The sequence below is a fragment of the Mesoplodon bidens genome (assembly GCF_964165515.1).
Source record: "Mesoplodon bidens genome assembly, chromosome: 14".
In the NCBI taxonomy this organism is placed as follows: Eukaryota; Metazoa; Chordata; class Mammalia; order Artiodactyla; family Ziphiidae; genus Mesoplodon; species Mesoplodon bidens.
In genome coordinates, this window is record NC_138170.1 from 18,743,746 (window position 1) to 18,771,249 (window position 27,504).

Consider the following 27,504-nt stretch of genomic DNA (forward strand, 5'->3'; position numbering starts at 1 on the left):
TCTCCCCAGGCACTGGTTAACGTTGCTGCTTCTGCATCATCAGCCTGACTACACGAGGTTGATTCCCTCCACACGACAGTCCTCGGTACAGACGGCTGAGAACACAGCACCCGAGGCTTGGGTGGTAGCCCGGGACGGGGGCTATGACCTCCACCCCGCAGCACACAGCTCACCTGGCAGTACCCGATCCTGGGGTTCCGGTGGGCATAGGCCGTCAGGACTCTCCTCAAAGCAGCGATCCCCGTTTCGTTTTGGAAGGCGGGGTGCTCTGGTAAGGAGCGATGCAGGTCCCGTTCTATCTCCTCTGTCACCAGGCAACACTTTCCCATGGACTCCTCCACCAGGTTGCCATAGTAACCGGGATGCGAGGCGAGGTCGGTGACGGCATCTGATGATTTAAAAGTAACGTTTCAAGGGGGGACTGATTACCAGGAGAGAGTCCACATGGGGAGGGGCCTGTCCGGTCAGAGGCCCTCAGTGGGGTCCTGCCACCTGAGGGACATAAAAAATAGTTTGAGACCACACACAACCAAAAGGAACTTCAGTTCTGCTCAGAAGAAAAGAGAAAAAAAGAAATAACATGGCTTTTCTAAGAATAGCCTTTAGAGAGGGGGGAAGAGCTCACACTAGAAATAGCTTTATTACTACACTTTTAGTAAGTTGTATTCCCTGGCAACAGAAGTGTGTGTGTGTGTGTGTGTGTGTGTGTGTGTGTGTGTGTGTGTGTGTGTGTGTGTGTGTGTGTGTGTGTGTGTGTGTGTGTGTGTGTGTGCGCGCGCGCGCGCGCGCGTGCACTTCAGGTGGGGGATTTTGAGCCGTGTCACTTTCTTTGCTTGCTGCTCCATATGAATATGGACTGTTTTTATTAAACACAAAAATACTGGGAGGATGCTTTGTGTAAGTCCCCTGTATTTTATTAAACACAAAAATACCCTCATCTGACAGAGGAAGGGTTTCACTGGTGTGCTGCTGGTGGGCAGTGAGACGGGCCGGGAGGCAGCGGGAGACTCGGCCTGTGGAACAAGGTGAGCGCTGGGAGGAGAAGGACCAGTAGACACCCGCTCAGTAGCCCCAGCGCCCAGGAGCCGGCCAGCATCGGGTCTGGGTCTGGGCGTCTCGGGCAGCAGAGGAGAGGGGCTGGGCGACTTCGGGGAGCGACGGGGAAGACGGAGGAGAGAGGTGACCGAGGGGGAGGCCGACTGAGGGAGGAACAGGGACAGGGCGCGGGGAGGACGGGTCCCCAGGCCTAGCCTCCGGGAGAGCACAGCAGGGTCCCCGGGGCAGGCGGAGCCCTGGCCACCCCGCACCTAGCACCCCGAAAGGCGCAGCAGTCACACCGTCCCGGACCGCAGCGCCTTCCCTTCTCGCTGGCAGGGCCCCAGCCGCTCCACCACGTGGCACCAAACGGCTGACAGAGAAATGCCTGCTCGGGACGCCTCTGGGGACCTTGGCCCCAGTCTCAGCTCCTCCGTCAGCGAGTGTCCTGATGAGAGATGCCTGCCAGCAGCAGCAGCAGGAGAGTCCCCGGTCCAGTGGGGACAGCTGGGCGCAGGCGGGAGAGAAAACCCTGTGGCTCTGCTCGCGGGGACGCTGTGCGCCCTCCACAGAGGAGCGACCGAGAGGAAGCGCGCACTGAGGGAATCATGACAACACATGCAACTGGACACCTTCTGAGGATGTTTTCATTTCCTCTACTTCAGGACTCACGTCCTAGAAAGACACTGCAAGTCAAGGGCGCCCTGAACAGAATTCTGAGGACAACGAAGAGACTCATAAAGTTATTTCTAAAGGAGAGGCGATCCCTTGGCCAGACCTTGCACTGGCCCAGGACATCATAGCCAACATGGGAAGGTCCTGAGGTCCCCGGTCAGACATGTCACAGGCAGAGGGGACCCCTCTGCACACACACACACTGCCCAGGTCGGGGCCTTTGTCCCGTGTCTGCTCCAGAAATAAAAGCTGGCCTGGAGACCCCAGAAACGCTCACCAGAGAAAAGGAGCCAGAGTTTGCCGCGTAACGACTCGGGGATCCCCATGGCCACCAGCTTCCGGATCTTCTCCGTACGGAACATGCACACGGTCCTGCCGTACTCCAGCAAGTGGTCGTGCCACAGTCTCATCTTGATCTGTTCTCTGGACTGCAAGTGGAAACATGCTGCGTGTACAAAGAAGGTCGTCCGCACCCTCCACAGCCCGTCACAGAGAGAGGCTCCTGCTGCTGACGGAGGGACCGACGGGGACAGGCAATTCGCTCAGCAGATACTTCTCAACCTCCACCAGGCACAGGGGATGTAAAGGGCACCGGCCCTTCAGGGGTTCGGGGCCCAGTGGGAGCACTGACACAAATATTGATAAAACACCCAGAGCAGATGGGAGGGTGGGGTAGGGCGGGGTGGGGAAGCCTCTCCGGATGCTGACACCAAGCCAGCTGCCGAAACAGGTCAGCTCAGAGGGCAAAGCGGAGCAAGGGGCTCTCATGATTTGCCTGGAACTTCCTGACAGCCAGGGGAAAAACCGCCAACCCGAAAAACTTACATTGTTCTCACTAGCAGAGATGAAAAAGACACGATGTCTCTAGGTGACTGAAAATCCTTTAAAATTATGGATTTTTAAAATCCTTTAGAATTCCTAGCTGGCAGGAATTTCTAGTGCCTTTTAAACAGGATGTTTATATATGCTTTTAATTATCTGTATTCTCTAGTAATGGGAGACGTTTACAGAATACCGACATTACATACAGTCAATATTCTTACGTGTTTCATCGAGCATTCATTGAGCATCTCTGTAAAGTACATCAGAAGGCTCAGTTCTGAATGAATAAAGCTAACGATCTATGATACACGAGCCATTAAGCAGCCAAGGGGCAGCAATCATGTTCACGGCCACCCTGGAACTCATGGTCCCAACACAGCACCCCTCCTGCCAGGGCACCATCTCAGAGCATGATTTCTAGTCTATTTACCATACAGGCATTGCCCTCAGACTCTCCCTACAGAGGGGAAAACTATATAAATGTGACAAAAGTATTTTTAGTTCAGTAAAACAAGAGGACAGCCAGGGTACGAAAAAGAAACACTGCACCAAAGAGCCACACAGACACCACTGGATAAAAGGAGATAGACTTGTTCTGCACCTGGAAACCCCACAAGGGACGGCATGGACGGATGCCACCTGAGGGGCAGGTGGGGAGAGCCATGGCCCTCGGACATCCTTCACCCACCGGGACGCGCTCAGGCCACTAGCACCACTGACCACTTCCCCTTTTTGCCAATGAGGAAAAGAGGGAGGCAAAGAGGGCGCATCACGTGTCCCCAGGTTGCCTGGTGACCCGTGCCACGCCAGGCCCACCCTCCAGGGCCCGCGGGAAGCCACACCCCTGGCACCTCCACCTGTGCCCGGCGGTGGCGAGGGCGGAGTCTCATCACCCACCAGTCTCGAGTCGGGGCTCTGGCTGCCCGACCTCCGGAAACCGGCGACCAGGGCCTCGGGGTGCAGCTGCGGGCTCATCTCTTTCTCCCTTTCCTCGCTATTTTCAGAAGACACCATCTCAATATGCCCAAACCTGTGGTCACCACACATGCTTGTTGAATGAAACATAGACCAAGTCTGCATGGGGAGAAATAAAAAAAAAAATGAGAGAGAAGTCACTGCCTTCGTTATAAGACAGTCTTTGTTTTGCCTTTGGATGCATGAGCGTATTAACAAACTTGAATACGCCTCTCTGTTTAGGACTTCCGGGAAAAACAGACTAACGCTAGACCCAAGAGATTTGATCCTCGGTAAGGAATATGGTCCACACGGCGCTTTCCCGGCGAGGCTGCTCGGGGCACACAGAGCACAGCCCCAGGGGGGCTCGGAAAGCACCACCGCGCCCTCAGCTTCCAGAACTGAGGACGGCCACCTCGAGAAAACTGCTCTCAGGTACCGAGAGACTCTCCCTCCTTTCCTCCCGTCACTACCTGGATGAACAGAGGTCCAGAAAGAAGCGGGATGGGTGTGAAGGAATTAGGGACGGGGTCCCAGCAGAGCCGGGTCTATGTTTGCAGCTGTTCCACCTTAACGACGATGCAACCTCTCTCTCTGCAAAACTTACATCCGCCCCCAAATAACATCATCCCCTCCAGCCTCAGGGGGATGGGGCGGGGGCACTGACCTCTCTAATCAGTAAAGAGGGTGTCCACTCACCTGTGGGTTGATTCCCCACCAAACCCTCCAACCTCTGAGGGCGTGGCCTGTCAATGCCTCTGACACATGGGTGTACCCCCCATCTGTCCCTGTAACCTGTCGGGGGGGACATCCTGTGGGTATCCTCCAACCTGTGGGTGAGTCCCCATCTACCCTCCAACCCTGCCACACCCACCCAGGACACCGGTGCCATCAGAGATGATACCACACTGTCTGCTACATGGACCCAATCATTGCTTACATTTTCCTGGCACCCAAGTGGATCACTGTTACGTGCACACCCCTTTGGAGACCCCTGCCCTCGAGGTGCTGAAAAAAAGGGATTTTCAATGTACGGGATCCCACGGTTCCCAAGGATCATACCAGGTCCTCATCCTGTGTGGTGTCATAGCGCACGGGCTGGTCGGCGTGCACCTGCTTCAGCCTCGCCAGCAGACTCTCCACCAGGCTGTCACGACCCGTGAGCTCGATGAACTGGAAGGCCATCTTGCTCCTGACGCTGACAATGATGGGGTTTGGCAGCAGGCTCGTGTCCTCCATCTTCTCAATGCTCACGACCTGTTACAAACAGTCACGTGCACAAAGGAACAGCGAGAGAGAAGACGGGCAGGCGTTTAATCGCACATTCGGAAAATATCCCGAGAGAGAAGGCAAAACCCAGTAACCGCAATAAGGAACTGGTACGAAGTTAGAAAGTACGGAATGCGGCACGTGCACCACGGCACAAAGCGGGAGTAACTCAAGTGCCCCTGGCTGTATGAACGCGTTAATGGATAACCAAAACACGGGCTCTGCATCCAATGGAATATTATTCGGCCTTAAAAGGGATGGCTATTCTGGCAGGTACTACAGTCTGGATTCACCTTGAGGATGTTATGCTAAGTGACATAAGCCAGTCACAAAAGGTCAAATACTATAGGATTTCACTGATATGAGCAACCTAAAGGAGTCAGATTCACAGAGACAGAAGCAGAGTGGTGGGTCCCCAGGGCTGGGGGAGGGGAACAGGAAGCTACTGTTCAATGGGGATAGTGTTTCAGTTTGGAAAGATGAAAACTTCTCGTGATGGTTGCACAACAGTGTGAATGTACCCAATACCAGTGAACTGTAACAGTTAAAAATGGTTAAAATGGTAAATGTTATGCATACGCTACCACAGTTAAAAAAAAAAAAACTACAGGGCTTCCCTGGTGGCACAGTGGTTGAGAGTCCGCCTGCCGATGCAGGGGACACAGGTTTGTGCCCCGGTCCGGGAAGATCCCACATGCCGCGGAGCAGCTGGGCCCGTGAGCCATGGCCGCTGAGCCTGTGCGTCCAGAGCCTGTGCTCCGCAACGGGAGAGGCCACAACAGTGAGAGAGGCCCGCATACCGCAAAAAACAAACAAACAAAAAAAAACAACTACATAGGGCAATCCAGGATTTCTTACTCCACTCATAAGTAGGAATATTTGTAAAATGAAGACACCTGCTGCAGAAAAATGGAGGTCAATCACATGAATGAAAAAATTGAGTTTTTCTGAATAGTACTTAGTTCATATGTTATAATAGCAAGAATCTGGAAGTCTTGACGTGTGACAGAGCCGTGGGTCCTGTCACAGCCAACATGCCCTGAAACCACAGTACTGAGCTCGTCAGATGTGGAAGCAGACTCCATTTCCAAGAAGAGAATTGCAGAATTTTACAGTTGAAAGGAAGCATTTTTCTAAATGTTTACCTAAAGTTCCAGGAGGGTATAAAAACCAAGCAATTTGACATTTATTTTCAAAAGATGATGCTTTTTGTAAGTCCCCCTTTTTTCTTTTCCCTTTTGTGGGTGAAAAGGAAGGATTCATCCCTAAGGGCTGTTGGAAAAGCTTTCATTGCTAAGCAGGTACTTTATAATAACAGCTTTATCAATAATGCGGAGGCCAGGGCACCCTGTTCTCACCATTCAGGTCTATGCAAATTTCAGGTTGCCAGGCAACAACAGAACAAGCAAAGGCCCCTGGTCAATTCAGGCCATGCATCTCTCCAGACCCGCCCATCCTCGGTGGCAGAGCCTTGCAGTGTGAGCATCCATCCCCTCCAACGCCCCCTCTCACAGCAACCACGGCTCCCCGACAGGAGGAAGGCAGGTCTACCTCTCGGAGCGGGAGGATGACTTTGCAGCAGCCAGATTCCTTGCTGGCAAAGCAGATGTAACTGTCGGAGGTGAACATCCGCCCGGCCGTGTGACAACGGCTGAAAGGGGTCCAGAGGGAACAGTCCAGGACAGCATGCAGTTTCTCCCGCCTCGGCAGCCTGAAGAAGGCCCGGAAGAACTCGTTCTGTGCCCTGGCTTCCAGGTCCCTGGCGAAGGAGGGAGGGGAGAGAGAGAGGCAGGAACAGTGACTGAACACACTGGATTGTGGAGGAAAACACTCTTAACCCCTCGGCACAACCTGACATAGAAGGGGATGCAGAAAGGTCCTCCCCAGGGCACCCCCCCATACCCTGAATCTTGGCTCTCAAACCCAATCAAGGAACAAGGCAGCCAAACCACATTTAAAAATACCAATGAATTTATGTCATAACCCAGAATTTTAGGAGGAAAAATTCCAAAGGACAGAAGTAAAAACTTGTCTTTGTCACATGAAATAAGCATTCTAGGTTTATCTGATAGAATTAGACTTTGCTCAGAGTCAAAATACGACCTTGTAGCTTCCTTATTAACTGTGCACCCCTGGATGAGACTTGGTGTCTCATCCTGACATCTGTAAAATGGAAATAACACCTAAACTTTCTGCTTCAGGGGATCCCTGTGAATATAAAATGATGTCCACAGTATTGTAAAAGAGAAAAAGCAGGTTAGAAATAGCATCTACGGTATGATCCCATTTACGTAAATTCTAGAAAATTTGCAGAAAGTGACACATAGAAAGACTTTCCCTAAAACGTTAACAGTGGTTATCTCCGCACAGCGGGATTTCTGCTTTCCACTCTGATTCTGCTTAAATTTTCCACCTGACCACATATTAGCTTTAAAAAAAAAAAATTAAGGGCCTCCCTGGTGGCGCAGTGGTTGAGAGTCCGCCTGCGGATGCAGGGGATACGGGTTCGTGCCCCGGTCTGGGAGGATCCCATATGCCGCGGAGCGGCTGGGCCCGTGAGCCATGGCCGCTGGGCCTGCGCGTCCGGAGCCTGTGCTCCGCAACGGGAGAGGCCACGACAGTGAGAGGCCCGCATACCGCAAAAAAAAAAAAAAAAAAAAAAAAAAAATTAAGGTATTTTCTTCTAGGAAAAGAACAAATCTTCAAACGTTGCGTAAATGCAAGATATTAAACTCCACACCCTGGACTCTGCACGGCAGCCCAAGTGATTTTTTAGACACAATCTGGTCGTGGAGCCCCTGAGATGGGATCTCACCTCCTTCCCACACAGATGCCTATTCCGCCCGAGCTCTCATTTCCAACCCAGACCTCATTTCAGACCCTCACACAAGCGTCTTCCCAGGAGACATCATACAGAGATGCTGCAGTCCACGGAATTTACTCTCCAAGCCTCACAAAGAGAAGATACGCGCATGTCCAGAAAGCCCTCTGGGCATAGCAATGATACAAATTCCACAGATCAAGGTGGGTCCAGTCACTGTGCTCCAAAGCTGCAGCTCCTTAAATACCTGCTACAACGTGGATGGCTATTTCCAAAGGGGCCTGAGAGGTGATGGATGAGTTAAAGAACTTGACTGTGATAATTATTTCACAGTGTATGCAAGTATCAAATCTTCGTGTTTCTAACTTAAATATATGCATTTTTATTTGCAACTTAGAGCTCAATAAAGCAGGAAGAAAAAGAAAAAACTTCAGAACTTCTGACTCAATCTATAAATAGCTTAAAAACCCCTATCTTTTAGCTTAAAAAAAATTTCTATATGAAAAACTGGAAGATAGTCTTTGTGAATTGGTTTACACAAATACTTCCCAGTAGAACCTGAAACACAAAAAAATTCAAAATTGAATTGCATCAAAAATTAAATTTCTGCTTTTGAAAAGTGATGTTAAGATAATGAAAAGACAAGCCACAGGCCATAAAAACTATTGTCAAAAGACATATCTGGAAAAAGGACTTGTATCTAGAATATATCAAGATCTTTTATGATGCAATAGAAAGTGGGCAAACAATTCAGTTTTTTTTTAAATGGACAGAAGATGTGAACAGATATTGACACCCAAAAAAAGAGATACAACAAATAAGCAAATAAAAATGTGTTCAATACCATTAAGAAAAAAGGGGAGGAGGGGGTGGCCTGAGCATCTTGCAGAGAGGAGCTGGGAGAACACAGGAAAGCGCCGTGGATGCCCTAGAAGTTTGTGCTCTGGGAGAATGGAAGGCAAGGCCCCTCCAGGTGAGCCCCGACCCCAGAGCAGACCTACGTCCAGCACGTTTGACTGGAAAACTTACATCCTTGTCCTCACAGTATGCGGCTCCGGGGGAAGTGAGGTCAGTGCTCCCACCCGTACGTCTGACACACGTGGCTGCAGCCACTGCCAAATCCAGCTGCTGGCTTTTCCTTCTGGAAGCACATCCCCGCCTGCTGGGGAGATGGCTGGAGCCGAGGTGAGAACAGGGCAAGGAACACGGATCACAGCAGCTTGTGTGGAGCTACAGGGAGGGTCGGGGGACTTACATGTATATTTACATTGTGCCCAACCCTTCAGACTAAGACTAAGGTGTTCATTTATCTGAGGCGGATTAAAAACAATCGTTCCTGTTCAGTGCACCCACTGCGGCAGCCGTCAGCTCGGTTCAGCCCCCTTCTCTGTGGCCTCGGCACAGCTATGCGCAGTGTCTGTTCTCCTTTCGGGGCTGTTCTCCCTTCCCTGTAGAGGTCTGTCTCTCCCACACTCAGTAGCCAGAGCCCAGTGACCTCAAGTTACCAAAAGGAAAGCAGCGGGGGGGGGGGGGGACCTTTCCTAAATTATCTTCCTTCCTCCCTATTAGAAAGCTCTCCTCCAATCCCACCTTGAAACATGAGTTATATGTGATATTTAATGTTCTAACGTAGCTGAGATGACGACACAACACCTTGAGAGATGGGGGACCCACAAGCCCCTGGGGAAGCCCAGCACAAGCCCCAACCCCGCACCCCTGCCAGCCCTGAGGCCCCTTTCCCAGTGGGTGGTCGTTTTGACGCTAAATATATCACATCCTCTTTCTGAACAGCATAGAAACAAAGCCCACTGGTCACAACTGGCCTTTCGGACCTTCCAACGCTCAGTAAGTATCTCCACTCTTCCTCCATACAGACCACCAGACACGGGTCATGACCTCACAGAGTGGCAGCCAATCCCAGGCTTGTGGCCCTGGTGGAAGCACCCTGTGAGCATGGAGTGAGCCCAGCCAGCAGCCCCAGAGACACTCCCCGCCCATGGTGCTCACCGCTGGGGGCGGTGGGCACAGGCCACAGAACAGCAGGGGAAGGGGCCACAAGTCATCCTACCTAGATACATGCCGTTTTAGGAAGCGGGAACCACGTGGGTTGACCAGAATACAGAGCAGTGGACACCAAGTTTGCTGTCAAAGACGAAACTAATATGTGCAATCGGACATGACAACTATGCAGAAAATTCTAGGCTATATGCACACATTTTAAAAATTCAGGGCACTTCCCTGGTGGCGCAGCGGTTAAGACTCCACACTCCCAATGCAGGTGGCTGGGTTCGATCCCTGGTCCGGGAACTTGATCCCACATGCGTGCCGCAACTAAGAGTTCGCATGCCACAACTAAGGAGCCCACGTGCCACAACTAAGAAGCCGGCCTGCCGCAACTAAGACCCGATGCAACCAAATAAATAAATAAATAGATTTTCTTTTTTAAATTTCAAGTTCCAGTCCTAAGACCACAGACCTGAGAAATTAAGCAGTAGGTAGTTCTTTTGTTTCTCTGCATAACTTAGAATGGATTAGGTAAAGATGGATCAGAAACAGGTGTGGCTCTCTCTCTCCCCTCATAACCTTTTCTGGGGGAAGAACTGTGTTGGGCCTCACACCACCTCTCACTCCCTCACATCATTTATCCCACAAAGACAAACTTATGTGAGTCTGCAGACCTACAGCTGCTTCAAGGCCCCATGCTTCCCCAAACTCAGGCTAAGAGACGCGCTGGGGAGGCGTGAAAGGACGTCCCATCCCTGGAGCCACCTCCTGCCTTTCTGGAACACTCAGGGCTCTGCAGCCAGGCTGCCTCATGAAGAAACATAGAGACTGCAGAGGCTCTCAGTTATGTGCCTGCCTGTGCATTTCAAACTCTGGGAACTACCAAGGACCAGCAAGGTAGGAACAAGGCAGAGAGGCCAGACACGTGCTTCTCCTTCCCACCCAAGTCTGCACAGAAAACACTGCCTTTCTCAAATGTGTGTTTATTCAAAACATCTTTCCCCTGTGATGCCCCACGAGCACCAATGAAATGACGGCGGCCGTTGCCACGTGGCATCTTGCACAGAGCACACAGCAGCCCAGGACCTCAGGGGACGGGAGGCCAGCCTGGCCCTCAGACAACGGGCAGCCGTGTGAAGGATTCAGCTGGCTGCACAGTCCCCCCATTTTCTCTTGAAAATCCACTCCTGGGGCCCTGACAGACCAGGACTCAACAGGCCTGGACATCTATGAGGCTCTTCCAGCTGAGAAGAGTCTCCTGCCGCCATCCTCTGCTCTCTGTCCTGCCCCAGAGACAACCAGCGCCCCCCGCCAAGCCTGGAGCAGCAAGGGCCCTGCAGGGAGCAGGGTGCAGACTTCCCCCTGGAACGCGGGCTGGGCGCTCTGGGGCTGCAGAAGCCCCCGGAGAGGACTCTGAGCCAGAATCAGGATGCAAGGTCGACTACATCACACCTGCAAGCCTGGGCCTTCCTAGAGGGAGCACAAGGAGAAAAGCAGGAAAAGGGGTGAATCTGGGTGGGAAAGGCCCCAGAGGGTCTGAAAAGCCAGTCCGGAGAGTGAAGGGTCAGCCAGGAGATGGGGAGGAGGGGTTTCCACTGAGGACATCAGCCCCCAAGGCCACCACGGTTCACCTTTAGATACTGACAGCATGGGAAATGGAGTCCATTTACTGCACTGCCTTGAGTCTCCCTGTAGCATTCTCAGCCCGTCGAAATGAATTTCAATGAAGATTACTGCGTTAACTGAGTCTTCGTGTAGCATTCTCAGCCAGTAGAAATAAAGTTCAATGAAGATATTTAATTTAGACTCAGGGAAGCCCATCACCTCTCCCTTCTCACCCCCCTAAAATAGTGGGCTACCCTTTTCTCACCCCATGCTTCACACCTTCAGAATCGATATTTCCTGGTTGAGGTATCAGGGCCAATCAATCGGTTCCCTCATTCCCTCCAATCTCCCTCCAGGAAACCCCCTCCCCAGCCTCAGTCCCCCTGCCCCCCTGGATCCTGTAGCTGCACCTGGAGGGTCCCCGGTCCAGGGCATCCTCTGGGGAGTCCCGCCAGCCCTAACGTGTCTGCTGGACGGTGTCTGATGGACCCTGGCCCATCACCCCTGCTCTCCCAGGAGGTCTGAGCTCGGTCTGCTCTGTGCCCCTAAGTCCCAGGGGAGCGACCAAGCTGCAGGCATAACTAATCCGTAATCAGACCCCAAGACACCTTTTAAAAGCAGTTATCTGGGCTTCCCTGGTGGCGCAGTGGTTGAGAGTCTGCCTGCCGATGCAGGGGACACAGGTTCGAGCCCTGGTCTGGGAAGAACCCACATGCCACGGAGCAACTAAGCCCATGTGCCACAACTACTGAGCCTGAACTCTAGAGCCCGCAAGGCACAACTACTGAGCCCGCGCGCCTAGAGCCCGTGCTCTACAACAAGAAAAGCCATCACAATGAGAAGTCCACGCACCACAACAAAGAGTAGCCCCGGCTCACCACAACTAGAGAAAGCCTGCGCACAGCAACGAAGACCCAACACAGCCATAAATACATACATAAGTAAATAAATAAATAAATAAACACATAAGTAAGTAAGTAAGTAAATAAATAAATAAATAAATTTATTTTTAAAAAAAAAAGCAGTTATCTGGGAAGGGAAGTAAAAATACATCAACAAAAGGGGGCCAGAGGAGCATTCCAGACCCTGTGATTGTACCCTTAGCATGAAGAGACTGTTTTCCTCACCGTTCAACCTGGGCTGTCTTGGCAGGATGTCAAGTTGACTGAGTCATTACCTGTTTACGTCCACAGGCCAATGTCTCCAGGACAGAAAGCTTCAAGCGAGAACCCGCCAGGAACTAGCAGGAATGGCACGCCTCTCACTTGTGGAGGAAGTCACTCAAAGTGCCGTGACCAGTAAAACATGCCATGGACCAGGACTCTGCCATCTGTCTCGGGGCCCCAGGCACCCATGGGCCAGGCAGCTCCACCACTGGCCATCACTGGGGTTCTTTTTGCCCTTTCTCTCCTCCCCTTTCTACAAGTTTCCAGGGCTTGGGGGGTGGGGCGGACAGCCTTGTAGAATTCACCTGTTTCTGGAAGATTCCCAACACTGCTGAGTTTTCTTCCAAAATGGATGATTTTTCCCAAAGGGTCTTAAGTGCTACAGACCTTCCACTTTCCTCTCCTTTCCTCATTTCTAACCCAAATTAAAAATGCCACGTCTGGAAGTACAGCCGTGCTAGAACATCAGGAAATTTGTGAAGAATCAGCTGAGATCCCAAAGCCCAGGGGACTGACCAGAACACAACAGCTATGAGCTGGCCTCCCCTTCCAAAAACCACTTGGTTACAATTCCCTCACCTACACATCTACGTGCAAACATGGGGAAAGAAGTCAAAGCTCTAACTGGTAGTTTCCATGAGCCCTCTTAACAACCTATACAATGGAGATGGGTTTCTTCATCTTTATCTTTCTTCATCTTCATCTTCTTCATCTTCATATTCTTCACCTTCATCTTTGTAAGCTGGACTAAAAGCACTGAGGTACCAAACTGTATAGAGAAGTTGAAGAAATATGGGCAAGAGTGGCTCCCTTGTACTGGGTTGTCTTCTTGAGGCAGGAAATAGCTGGGCCCCAGGCTGAGCAACTGGAGTTGTCCCCTGTGGACAGATACTCCAAAATAGCAGGATCAAGAGAAGAGCTGAGCCCTGCCCAGATAAGAGTTAAAGAGACCACACATTCCTCATTCTCACAGTCAAGGAGACCTTCCCGACTACACATGCGCAGAAAGGCTCCTTGGAAGTCAAAAAGGGAGTGACGTCAACCTACCCATAGGCCTCTTTGCTAGAATCCACCTTGGCTAAGAGATGCGCACACACAGATGGGAGGACCCTGAGATAAACAAAATATGGACTCAGAATCAAGCAAAGCAAGATGACTGGCCAAAGGAAACCTGGAAGAAACACCCTATAAAAGTGATTCAAACTACCACGGGGGCAAGACTCTCTCTCTCTGAGCCCACCCGTGTGTCTAGCCACGTGTACCCTTTTTCCTCCTAATAAACACTTTACTTGTTTCACTAGTTTCCATCTCTTTGTGGGAATTCATTTCTGCAAAGCTGAAGGACCAGGGCCTTGTCACTGGCCACTGATCCCTGGTGGTCTGAGGCCAGGATTCAGCGCTCTCACTGCCGTGGCCTGACTTCAATCTCTGGCTGGGAACCGAAAGCCTGCTTCAAGCCACTGCAGGCCGAGGGCACCCGAGATCATTCCCGGCCCCGAGATGAAGCCAGAGACGGTGATGGGAAGCCTGGGGCCAGAGGTCAGGGAGGAGCTGGGCACTGGGAGTCGTAAGACCAAAGGCGGCACTGGCCCCGGGGTCCCCGCTCACAGGAGTGCTGGGCAGCAGCCCCACCCTACAAAGGAACGCTCAGGTTAAAGAGAGGACGCAAAACCAAGCGAAATTCAGTGGAGTTTTACCCCAAACTCCACTTGTATACATGATCGATTTTAAATATACACACACAGCAGGAACGGTCTTTGAATTCTTTCTGAACGCATGAAAACTCTTAGACGCTGCCATTCAGAGACCGTTAATTAGAAAGACACACATTCCCCTAAATGTTCAGAGAAGGCAGTAGACATGTTGAAGGAATAATAGGAATGGTAAAACAGATGAATGATTAAAAAAAAAAAAAACAAGTTTTAATGACTAGTGGTTCCTAAAACCTGAAACTAGAAATACCATACGATCCAGCAATTCTACTTCTGGGCATGTGACCAAAAGAACTGAGAGCAGAGTCTCAAAGAGATATTTGCACACCCACGTTCACAGCACCATTATTCACAACAGCCAAAGGGGGAAGGAACACAGTGTCCACTGATGGGTACACAGGTAAGCAAAATGCAGTACAAACATACACTGGAAGATTCTTCAGTCTTAAAAAGGAGGGAGATTCTGACAGTCTACAGTGTGGGAGAACCTTGAGGACATCAGGTTAAGCAAAGTAAGCCAGTCACAGGCTTCCCTGGTGGCGCAGTGGTTGAGAGTCCGCCTGCCGATGCAGGGGACACGGGTTCGTGCCCCGGTCCGGGAAGAGCCCACATGCCGCGGAGCGGCTGGGCCCGTGAGCCATGGCTGCTGAGCCTGAGCATCCAGAGCCTGTGCTCCGCAACGGGAGAGGCCACAACAGTGAGAGGCCCGCGTACTGCAAAAAAAAAAAAAAAAAAAGTAAGCCAGTCACAAAAAAGACAAATACTGTAGGATTTCACTAGAGGAGGCAGATTCAAAGAGACAGAAAGGAGCAGGGTGGGTGCCAGGGGCTGGGGAAGCAGTAGGGAGTTAGTGTTAATGCAGACAGAGTTTCAGTTTTGAAAGATAAGAGCTCTAAAGATGGATGGTGGTGATGATTACATAACAACACGAATGTACTTAATACCACCAAACCATAGGCTTAAAAATGATTGCTAATCATTGGGAAAATGCAAATCAAAACCACAATGAGATATCACCTCGCACATGTCAGAATGGCCATCATCAAAAAGAATACAAATAATAAATGTTGGCAAGGATGTGGAGAAAAGGGAACCCTCATACCTACCCTCCCCCACTGTTAGTGGGAATGTAAATTGGTGCAGCCAATATGGAAAACAGTATGGAGATTCCTCAAAAAACTAAAAACAGAATGACCATATGACCTAGCAATTCCACTCCTGGGTATATATCTGGGAAAAAAAAAAAAAACAGAAACACTAATTCGAAAAGATATGTGCATCCCAATGTTCACAGCAGTGTTATTTACAATTTCCAAGATACAGAAACAACCTAAGTGTCCATCAACAGATGAGTGGACAAAGATGTGGTGTATGTATACAAGGGAATACTGCTCAGCCATTTAAAAGAGGGAAATTTCAGCTCGCCCTCCACACGGCGCAGGCCACGAGCCAGGGGCGCGTGTGTCACAACGGGGGAACCTGCAGCACCATCCTCCTCCCGGGGGATGCCTTCTCCTTCCAGTGTGACTGTCCACTCCATTTCACCACCCAGTTCTGTGAACTAGACATGTGGCTGACAGGGTCTTTGTGCTCCGGGCAGGTGTCAGGCCTGAGCCTCTGAGGAGGGAGAGCCAAGTTCAGGACACTGATCCACAAGAGACCTCCCAGCTCCACGTAATATCAAACAACAAAAGCTCTCCCAGAGATCTCCATCTCAACGCTAAGACCCAGCTCCACTCAACGACCAGCAAGCTCCAGTGCTGGACACCCTATGCCAAACAACTAGCAAGACAGGAACACAACCCCACCCATTAGCAGAGAGGCTGCCTAATATCATACTAAGTTCAGAAACACCCCAAAACACACCACCGGACGCAGCCCTGCCCACCAGAAAGACAAGATACAGCCCCACCCATTAGAACACAGGCACCAGTCCCCTCCACTAGGAAGCCGACACAAGCCACTGAACCAACCTCACCCACTGGGGGCAGACACCAAAAGCAACGGGAACTATCAACCTGCAGCCTGCGAAAGGAGACCCCAAACACAGTCAGTTAAACAAAATGAGAAGACAGAGAAATACACAGCAGATGAAGGCGCAAGGTAAAAACCCACCAGACCAAACAAATGAAGAGGAAACAGGCAGTATACCTGACAAAGAATTCAGAATAATGATAGTAAAGATGATCCAAAACCCTGGAAATAGAATGGAGAAAATACAAGAAACATTTAACAAGGACCTAGAAGAACTAAAGAGCAAACAAACAATGATAAACGACACAATAAATGAAATTTAAAATTATCTAAAAGGAATCAATAGCAGAATAACTGAGGGAGAAGAATGGATAAGTGACCTGGAAGATAAAATAGTGGAAATAACTACCACAAAGCAGAATAAAGAAAAAAGAATGAAAAGAATTGAGGACAGTCTCAGAGAACTCTGGAACAATATTAAATGCACCAATATTCAAATTATAGGGGCCCCAGAAGAAGAAGAGACAAAGAGAGGGTCTGAGAAAATACTTGAAGAGATTATAGTTAAAAACTTCCCTAACATGGGAAAAGAAATAGTCAATCAAGTCCAGGAAGCGCAGAGAGTCCAATACAGGATAAATCCAAGGAGAAACATCCCAAGACACATACTAATCAAACTCTCAAAAATTAAATACAAAGAAAAAATATTAAAAGCAGCAAGGGAAAAGCAACAAATAACATACAAGGGAATCCCCATAAGGTTAACAGCTGATCTTTCAGCAGAAACTCTGCAAGCCAGAAGGGAGTGGTACGATATACTTAAAGTGATGAAAGGGAAGAATCTACAACCAAGATGACTCTACCTGGCAAGGACCTCATTCAGATTCAATGGGGAAATTAAAACCTTTACAGACAAGCAAAAGCTAAGAGAATTCAGCACAACCAAACCAGCTTTACAACAAATTCTAAAGGAATTTCTCTAGGCAGGAAACACAAGAAAAGGAAAAGACCTACAAAAACAAACACAAAACAGTTAAGAAAATGGTAATAGGAACATACATATTGATAATTACCTTAAATATAAATGGATTAAATGCTCCAACCAAAAGACACAGACTGGCTGAATGGATACAAAAACAAGACCCGTATATGTGCTGTCTACAAGAGACCCACTTCAGATCTAGGGACACATACAAACTGAAAGTAAGGGGATGGAAAAAGATATTCCATGCAAATCGAAATCAAAAGAAAGCTGGAGCAGCAATTCTCATATCAGACAAAATAGACTTTAAAACAAAGACTATTACAAGAGACAAAGAAGGACACTGCATAATGATCAAGGGATCAATCCAAGAACAAGATATAACAATTGCAAATATTTATGCACCCAACATAGGAGCACCTCAATACATAAGGCAAATGCTAACAGCCATAAAAGGGGAAATTGACAGTAACACAATAGAGTAGGGGACGTTAACACCCCACTTTCATCAATGGACAGATCATCCAAAATGAGAATAAATAAGGAAACACAAAGTTTAAATGACATATTAAACAAGATGGACTTAATTGATATTTATAGGACATTCCATCCAAAACCAACAGAACACACTTTCTTCTCAAGTGCTCATGGAACGTTCTCCAGGATAGATCATTACTTGGGTCACAAATCAGGTCTTGGTAAATTTAAGAAAACTGAAATCATATCAAGTATCTTCTCTGACCACAACACTATGAGACTAGATATAAATTACAGGGAAAAAACTGTAAAAAATACAAACACATGAAGGCTAAACAATACACTACTTAATAACCAAGGGATCACTGAAGAAATCAAAGAGGAAATAAAAAAATACCTAGAAACAAATGACAATGAAAACACGACGACCCAAAACCTATGGGATGCAGCAAAAGCAGTTCTAAGAAGGAAATTTATAGCAATACAATCCCACCTTAAGAAGCAAGAAACATCTCAAATAAACAACCTAACATTACACCTAAAGCAATTAGGGAAAGAAGAACAAAAAAACCCCTAAGTTAGCAGAAGGAAAGAAATCATAAAGATCAGATCAGAAATAAATGAAAAAGAAATGAAGGAAACGATAGCAAAGATCAATAAAACCAAAAGCTGGTTCTTTGAGAAGATAAACAAAATTTATAAACCATTAGCCAGACTCACCAAGAAAAAAAGGGAAAAGACTCAAATCAATAGAATTAGAAATGAAAAAGGAGAAGTAACAACTGACACTGCAGAAATACAAAGGACCATGAGAGATTACTACAGGCAACTATATGCCAATAAAATGGACAACCTGGAAGCAATGGACAAATTCTTAGAAAAGCACAACCTTCTGAGACTGAACCAGGAAGAAACAAAATATAAACAGACCAATCGCAAGCACTGAAATTGAAACTGTGATGAAAACTCTTCCAACAAACAAAAGCCCAGGACCAGATGGCTTCACAGGTGAATTCTATCAAATATTTAGAGAAGAGCTAACACCAATCCTTCTCAAACTCTTCCAAAATATAGCAGATGAAGGAACCCTCCCAAACTCATTCTACGAGGCTACCATCACCCTGATACCAAAACCAGACAAAGATGTCACAGAAAAAGAAAACTATAGGCCAATATCACTGATGAACATAAATGAAAAAATTCTCAACAAAATACTAGCAAACAGAATCTAACAGCACATTAAAATGATCATACACCATGATCAAGTGGGGTTTATCCCAGGAATGCAAGGATTCTTCAATATACACAAATCAATCAATGTGATACACCATATTAACAAATTGAAGGATAAAAACCATATGATCATCTCAATAGATGCAGAAAAAGCTTTCATAAAAATTCAACATGGATTTATGATAAAAACTCTCCAGAAAGTAGGCATTAGAGGGAACCTATCTGTTGGCTGTGACAAACCCACAGACAACATCATTCTCAGTGGTGAAAAACTGAAACCATTTCCTCTAAGATCAGGAACAAGACAAGGTTGCCCACTCTCACCACTATTATTCAACACAGTTTTGGAAGTTTTAGCCACAGCAATCAGAGAAGAAAAAGAAATAAAAGGAATCCAAATCGGAAAAGAAGAAGTAAAACTGTCACTGTTTGCAGATGACATGATACTATACGTAGAGAATCCTAAAGATGCTACCAGAAAACTACCAGAGCTAATCAATGAATCTGGTAAAGGTGCAGGATGTGAAATTAATGCACAGAAATATCTTGCATTCCTATACACTAACAATGAAAAATATGAAAGAGAAATTAAGGAAACACTCCCACTTACCACTGCAACAAAAAGAACAAAATACCTAGGAACAAACCTACCTAAGGAGACAAAAGACCTGTATGCAGAAAACTATAAGACACTGATGAAAGAAATCAAAGACGATACAAACAGATGGAGAGATATACCATGTTCTTGGATTGGAAGAATCAATGTTGTGAAAATGACTATACTACCCAAAGCAATCTATAGATTCAGTGTAATCCCTATCAAACTACCAATGGCATTTTTCACAGAACTAGAGCAAAAAATTTCACACTTTGTATGAAAACACAAAAGACCCTGAATAGCCAAAGCAATCTTGAGAAAGAAAAACGGAGCTGGAGGAATCAGGCTCCTGGACTTCAGGCTATACTACAAAGCTACAGTAATCAAGACAGTATGGTACTGGCACAAAAACAGAAATATAGATCAATGGAACGGGACAGAAAGCCCAGAGACAAACCCACGCACATATGGTCATCTTATCTTTGATAAAGGAGGCAAGAATATACAATGGAGAAAAGACAGCCTCTTCAATAAGTGGTGCTGGGAAAACTGGACAGCTACATGTAAAAGAATGAAATTAGAACACTCCCTAACACCGTATACAAAAATAAACTCAAAGTGGATTAAAGACCTAAATGTAAGGCCAGACACTATCAAACTCTTAGAGGAAAACGTAGGCAGAACACTTTGTGACATAAATCACAGCAAGATCCTTTTCGACCCACCTTCTAGAGAAATGGAAATAAAAACAAAAATAAACAAAGGGGACCTACTGAAACTTAAAAGCTTTTGCACAGCAAAGGAAACCATAAACAAGACAAAAAGACAACCATCAAAATGGGAGAAAATATTTGCAAATGAAGCAACTGACAAAGGATTAATCTCCAAAATATACAAGCAGCACATGCAACTCAATATCAAAAAAACAAACAACCCAATCCAAAAATGGGCAGAAGACCTAAATAGACATTTCTCCAAAGAAGATATACAGATTGCCAACAAACACATGAAAGGATGCTCAACATCACTAATCATTAGAGAAATGCAAACCAAAACTACAATGATGTATCACCTCACACCGGTCAGAATGGCCATCATCAAAAAATCTACAAACAATAAATGCTGGAGAGGGTGTGGAGAAAAGGGAACCCTCTTGCACAGTTGGTGGGAATGTAAATTGATACAGCCACTATGGAGAACAGTATGCAGGTTCCTTAAAAAACTAAAAATAGAACTACCATACGACCCAGCAATCCCACTATTAGGCATATACCCTGAGAAAACCATAGTTCAAAAAGAGTCCTGTACCACAATGTTCATTGTAGCTCTATTTACAATAGCCAGGACATGGAAGCAACCTAAGTGTCCATCAACAGATGAATGGATAAAGAAGATGTGGCACAGATATCAGATATACAATGGAATATTAGCCATAAAAAGAAATGAAATTGAGTTATTTGAGTTAGGTGGATGGACATAGAGTCTGTCATACAGAGTGAAGTAAGTCAGAGAAAACTAGTACCGTATGCTAACACATATATATGGTATCTAAAAAAAAAAAAGGTACTGAAGAACCTAGGGGCAAAACAGGAATAAAGACACAGACGTAGAGAATGGAATTGAGGACACAGGGAGTGGGAAGGGTAAGCTGGGATGAAGTGAGAGAGTGGCATGGACATATACACACTACCAAACGTAAAATAGATAGCTAGTGGGAAGTAGCCACATAGCACAGGGAGATCAGCTCGGTGCTCTGTGACCACCTAGAAGGGTGGGATGAGGAGGGCAGGAGGGAGACTCAAGAGGGAGGGGATATGGGGATATATGTATATGTATAACTGATTCACTTTTTTATACAGCAGAAACTAACACACCATTGTAAAGCAATTATACTCCAATAAAGATGTAAAAAATAAATAAATAGAAAATAAAAGAGTGAAATTTTGCCATTTGCAGCAACAAGGATGCTTGGAGGGCATTATGCTAAGTCAGACAGAGAAAGACAAATACCATATGATATCACTTATATGTGCAATCTAAAAAATACAACAAACTAGTGAATAAAACAAAAAAGAAGCAGACTCAGAGAACAAGCTACTGGTTACCAGTGGGGAGAGGGACAGGGAGAGGGGCAATATAGGAGTAAGGGATTTTAAAAAAGGGTTATTGTGGGATTATATGAAATCATGTGTGTGAAGCTTTTGAAAATTGTAAAGTACTATAGAATTTAAAGAGTCTTTCATTCAATTAAAAAAGTCTTTAAAAAATAAAATAAAAATGGTTAAGATAGCAAATTTTATGTTATGTGTATTTTACCACCCAAAAAAAGTTTTTTAATGACAAGTAGTATGCAGATAGAAGTGGTGATTCTGTAACTACATCAGAAACATCCAGCCAGGGCAGCACTTTATGGATAAAGTGTTTTTCAAAGGATACAAAGGTGAACTTTTACAAAGGCATCAGCTCTGCAGTCACCCAGTTTGAACCACGAAGCCAGAAATCACAGTCAAGCTCAAACACCACAGTTTGAATTTTAGGTAATAAAATCGAACTGCCTTAAATTGGCAAATAATTCAAGCAACTACCTCATAAGTCCCCATGACCAGTATCAATTGGGGGCAAATAACAAAGAATGCTGGCTTACTATCACTAAAGCACATTTCTTATGACAAATTGGTACCAAAAATATATCCAGTGCTCCTGAAAAAGTCTTCTACAAAGTAATGTGATATGAAAAAACAACATTTCTTAATGTGTACTAATCAAGCCCCATGCTGAATAGAATTCTATCATGAGGCTACCTGTATTGTATTTTCTGGAAGTTTGGGTTTTCTTGGCCACACTGCACGGCTTGTGGGATCTTCGTTCCCCAACCACGAATCAAACCCAGGGCCATGGCAGTGAAAGCGTGGAGTCCTAACCACTGGACCACCAGGGAATTTCCTGGAAGCACTTTTTTCCTTTTTTTTTTTTTTTTTTTATGAAAATCAATTTTGAAATACTTTCTGGAAAAAAAAGGGGAAATTGGATCCAGGAATCAAAGCCTACTGCATAAAGGAAATGAATAACCATCCTTGCCAATTATTATCTCTCTGTCATGATTAATGACACAGGAAAATCTGGATTACGCCACTAGGGAAATTTCAAACGAACACAATGAGGTTAACAAAGCACGTGTCCGGGACTTCCCTGGTGGTCCAGTGGGTAAGACTCCGTGCTCCCAATGCAGGGGGCCTGGGGTCTATCCCCGGTTGGGGAACTAGATCCCACATGCATGCAGCAACTAAGAGTTTGCACGCCTTAACTAAGAAGTCCATATGCCACAACTAAGACCAGCGCAGCCAAAATAAATAAATAGTTTTTAAAATATACTTATAAAAACAAAAAAAACCCAAAACACATGTCCATGAAGGTGGCACACGGGCCGTGGTCTCCTGTGAGGTTAGGGACACCTGTGTATGGAGGTTCCTACCTCTTGGTGATCTGGCTGGGCTCCTGCAGACCTGGGTCCAGGTCAAAGCCCTCATTATCCAGCAGCCTTCGGAGTGTCACGTCAGCCAGCTGCTCCATGATCTTGAACACCTCATCTAGGTTCAGAAACATTGAGAAGTCCCGCTCCTTGTTCTGTGTGGTGATGCGGATGGTATCCGTCAGAAAGACGTTGGATGTCCTCTCCAACTTCTGGATGTCAACCCAAGGGACTACAAGTTTAACTAGAAGAGAAAAAAAGGGCAAATACAGATTTTACCCTCAAATGTAGCCCAAACTTGAATGCCCCAGCAACAGTGCAAAGCTTTTCCTGCAGCTGAAATGCAAATAGTTTTCAAACCAGAGCAGGAAAGAGGAAACACAGGAACTGCTTCACAGCTGTTCATTAGAACCCAACCCACGTTCTAACAATTATCTTAAAGATGTAAGTAAAACTTCCCAAGCTGCTGGCTACCACACACATACAAGGGACATCATCCTGCCATACCAAGTTAACAACGTGGAAACTTTCTCCCAAAGAGTTAAACTTAAATATTTGCAAAATACGCAGATGTGTCTTGATCCACATAAATTCTGGTTTCAACAGCAGCATTCATGGCATAAGCTATGAAAAAACAGAGGTCAAAAGAGGATTCGTGATCTGGTTTAGAGGCACAGGCCTAACATTTAGATTATGTCAAGTGACAGCGGCTCAAATCTTAGAAAACAGAGCACAAGTAGTTTTTACTGAAGTACTGTGGTACTAACTGCACAGTTTATAAACTAGCATTCTGTTCTCAGAAGCGTTTCCAGTGCAGTGGTAATTAGGCTAGCGGGCTGATGCAGAGCAAATGGGGAGGGACATACGTAACAAGTTAAAAGGATAAATGTTATCAAATATTACGAATCATTTCTTTTTTCCAAGTTTTATCAACTTTTCAAAATCAGGTTTAGTGACGATGACTGATAAATATCAGAAACTAACTCATTTTCCTTTTCAAGTGAAAATGGGAATGATGAACTGTTTTTATTTCTATCATGTCTCTCCATTTCTTTTGCAATAATGTTTTCAGTGCTTTAATCATTTAAAAGTCCACATTTCTACATTAGGCATGAGAATAAGCTTCTTCAGCTACCTCTAGTTGCTTTTACATAGCTCTTTTCACACACACCGACACACTCCATCTATGCTATCAGCTTTCTCTCGTTAAGCATCTACCTTGTGAAGAGCCCTGCACTTAAGAAGTGCGTTCAAATAGGAAAAACAGACATGTAAACAAAGAAGCAACCAGGGACCTGACAGGACCCAAAACAGATGCAAATAGAGGACAAATTACAAGGGACCAGGGAAGGCTCCCTGGAGGTGAAGAAATGTGAACTGAATTTTAAAGGATGAACAAGAGTTCCCAAATGGGCCTAAGAATGGGGAAGGCCAGGAGAGACAGGGTGTTCATTTTGAGAAGCATTTCAGAAAGCAGAAGAGCAAGGATGGCAAGAGTTAGGTATGAGCACTTTCCAAGGGTGTGAGGAAGGCTCTGCACACAGGGGGCATGTACTGGGGTGTCCGAGCCCAGGCTGGTGGCACAGGGAAAGACAAGGGGTGACCACGTGCAGGACGCTGACCACAGCAGAGTGCAAGAGGAGCCCCGCACACTGGTTCCACGTGAAACATAAACAAATGCAAGAAGAAAAAATATATACTTAAATATATAAATATAGATACAGCACATACACCACCCTGCGTGGGCCCTTGAAACAATATTTGTTACGGGACCAAGTTTCAATGGTAATGACTTTGAATGTTTCAATATACAATTGACCCTGTGGCTTCCCTTTTTCACCCTGGGATCCCCTTGCCCAGAACGATGACAGTGGGTGGAAAAATGTGTGAGAAGTGAATCCCTGCCTGGATCTCAGGGGGTCCCACGTGAGGAACCCCCTTCTAGGAACAATTGCTACTCTCCCAGGAGCGGTCGTGACCTTCAGGCCTGGGAATTCTCTAAATGGCCCCCCCTGGATTCAGAAGCACAAGCTGTCCCATTCCTTTAGAACTCCTGGACTATCAGTGACAACACTGTTTTCAAAGCAATAGATAATATAGTAGCAAAAACCCTTCAGTACGGTTTTTGCATGAAGGGAGCTACACAGAAAGGATCCTTGAGGCAGGACAAGAAATGAACTCCCGCAAAACCAAACCTCCTTAGATTGGGACTGACATGTACACACTCCAATATATAAAATGGATAACTAATACGGACCTACTGTGGAGCACAGGGAACTCTACTCAATACTCTGCAATGACCTCTATGGGAAAAGAATCTAAAAAAGAGGGGATATATGTATATGTATAACTGATTCACTTTGCTGTAGAGCAGAAACTAGCACAACATTGCAAACCAACTAGACTCCAATAAAAATGTAAAAAAGAAAATCAAACCTCCTTCGTGGTTGTCGTGTATGTAATACAATATGATTGTCTGCATAGGGCATTTGGAAATTAATCGTGTGTGACCTGTTATGTCTCAACCACTTAATTAAATCTTTTGTCGTCTAACTAGTCATGTAACGAGTGGTCTCGGGACCAGAGCATCCCGGGGGTCAGGTCCACCTGGGAGGGACCCAATCGCCCCTCACTTACGCTCCTTGCCCAGGAAGAAGGAATAGAAGCAGAGGTGGTTGATGCTGAGATAGAGCCAGCCTTGACGGGGCACCCTGCCCTTCCAGCAGCAGCATGAGTAATAGGTGACCAGCTTCTCGGCCTCCGGGAAGTTGAACCTGGCCTCGAACTTCACCAGGGCCTCTCGGAACTTCTCAGGCTCCTCCTCCTGTTCGGCCAGCCTGCTGCTTGTCTCCTCGGCGATCAGAGCCTGACGCACAGAGAGAAGGGTCCCCGGGTCAGGAGAAGGGCAAGGACAACCGCGCATGGGCAGCCGGGGAGCCGGCCCCGCTCAGACAGACCCACAGGGTGGATGAGGACGCCGTGCACCCCCCAGAAACACGTCCCTGGGGGGAGAAAGCAAAGCTGGGGGGGAACCTCAGCCCTAGTCTCTCTCTTGGCCGCTCTCCAGCCATCAGGCTTTGGAAATCTCTGACTCCCAAGCCCCAGTTCTCAAGCATGTTACTATCTTATAATCTCTCCCGGCTCCTCCCTCCAGAGACACGAGTCAGAGAGAGTCAAGTGACTGTCTCGGGTATGTGAACTCAATGCATCAACCCTGAAGAACCACCTAAGTTGGAGTTTAAAAGTTGGTCTTTTACAGTGAACCCATCTACGAAACAGAAACAGAATCATGGACGTAGAGAACAGACTGGGGGATGGCAAGGGGGAGGAGGGTGGGAGAGGGATGGAGTGGGAGTTTGGGGTTAGCAGATGCAAACCATTACATATAGGATGGATAAACAACAAGGTCCTACTGTATAGCACAGGGAACTATATGTTCAATATCCTTGATACACCATAATGGAGAAGAATATTTTTTAAAAACGTATATACAGGGGCTTCCCTGGTGGCGCAGTGGTTCAGAGTCCGCCTGCCAATGCAGGGGACGTGGGTTCATGCCCGGGTCCGGGAGGATCCCACATACCGCGGAGCGGCTGGGCCCGTGAGCCATGGCCGCTGAGCCTGCGCGTCCGGAGCCTGTGCTCCGCAACAGGAGAGGCCACAACAGTGAGAGGCCCGCGTACCGCAAAAAAAAAAAAAAAAAGAAACATATATATAACTGAATCATTTTGCCCTACACCAGAAATTAACACAACATTCTAAATCAACTATACTTCAATAAAAATAGTATATAAGTAAATAAGTGTTGGTCTTTAAAAAACAACTCACGAATGTCTTCCTCCTTGGGTTCAAAAATTGGGTGTAAAGCCAATAATGCCTGCCTGTGTGACACCTGATACATTCCACCACCACTGTATCACCTCTGGTCCTCTAAGGTAGAAAAGGGGCAGGGTGGCTGAGGTTCCTGAGGTTGTCAATACCTCCAAAGCACTTCAATATACGGGGAGGCAAGATGGGAAAGAAGAATCTGAATCTACCATTGTTTTGTTGATGACAAACAACAGTGAGGATCCTCTCTGAATCTGGGGCGAGGGGGTAGACGTGCCTAGAATGTAAGCTGTGGCCTGATCCTAAGGCTGACAGCACACTGACAGTATCAGAATTCTGATTCCCATTCCTGAGAGCTCACTGTACATTTTTTTTCACCCAGAATTTCTTCTGTTCAAGAACTCCCCGGCCTCAGGCCTTACATATGCTACTCGATTTTTTAAATACACTGTAATTCTATCTTTTTATTTATTTTTATTAGCACCTTCCTTCCTTTCTATTCTTATATGGGTGGTTTCACAAAAGGCTAATAAGATAAGGCCACTTCTGGGGGAATTGCTACCCAATCTGCATTGCACAAGCGGTTTTAGAAAATATCCTGGGCATTACCATTAAAATAAAAATGTAATTTAAAATTACTTTAAAAGTCAATCTGAAATTTCAAGTGATTTGCATTTCCCTCATTATGTTTTTCTTTCTTTTCCAAATTTTATTTAACAAGACACTATAAATGTTATAATTAAGAGAGGTATTTTTTTAAAGCACGTCTAATATATAATAAATGCTCTGCACCTTGAAACATGAAGGGGATTTTTTTTTTTTTTATCTCATTTTTTCACTGCACCACACAGCATATGGGAACTGAGTTCCCCAACCATGG

At 46.5% G+C, this 27,504-nt stretch overlaps 1 protein-coding gene across 2 annotated transcripts in view; it reads right to left on the reverse strand.

Annotated features, from left to right (window-relative positions):
• Positions 1 to 27,504, reverse strand: part of TBC1D8 (TBC1 domain family member 8) — a 137,288-nt gene that overhangs the window by 26,864 nt on the left and 82,920 nt on the right. For both annotated transcript variants that reach the window (XM_081254936.1, XM_081254937.1), the window contains exons 4-10: positions 25,434 to 25,662; positions 22,800 to 23,040; positions 6,307 to 6,514; positions 4,549 to 4,743; positions 3,430 to 3,606; positions 1,988 to 2,138; positions 174 to 388 (exon numbers count right to left, since the gene is read on the reverse strand). In XM_081254936.1, coding sequence (XP_081111062.1) covers positions 174 to 388; positions 1,988 to 2,138; positions 3,430 to 3,606; positions 4,549 to 4,743; positions 6,307 to 6,514; positions 22,800 to 23,040; positions 25,434 to 25,662 — 1,416 coding nt within the window. The remainder of the gene's footprint in view (positions 1 to 173; positions 389 to 1,987; positions 2,139 to 3,429; positions 3,607 to 4,548; positions 4,744 to 6,306; positions 6,515 to 22,799; positions 23,041 to 25,433; positions 25,663 to 27,504) is intronic.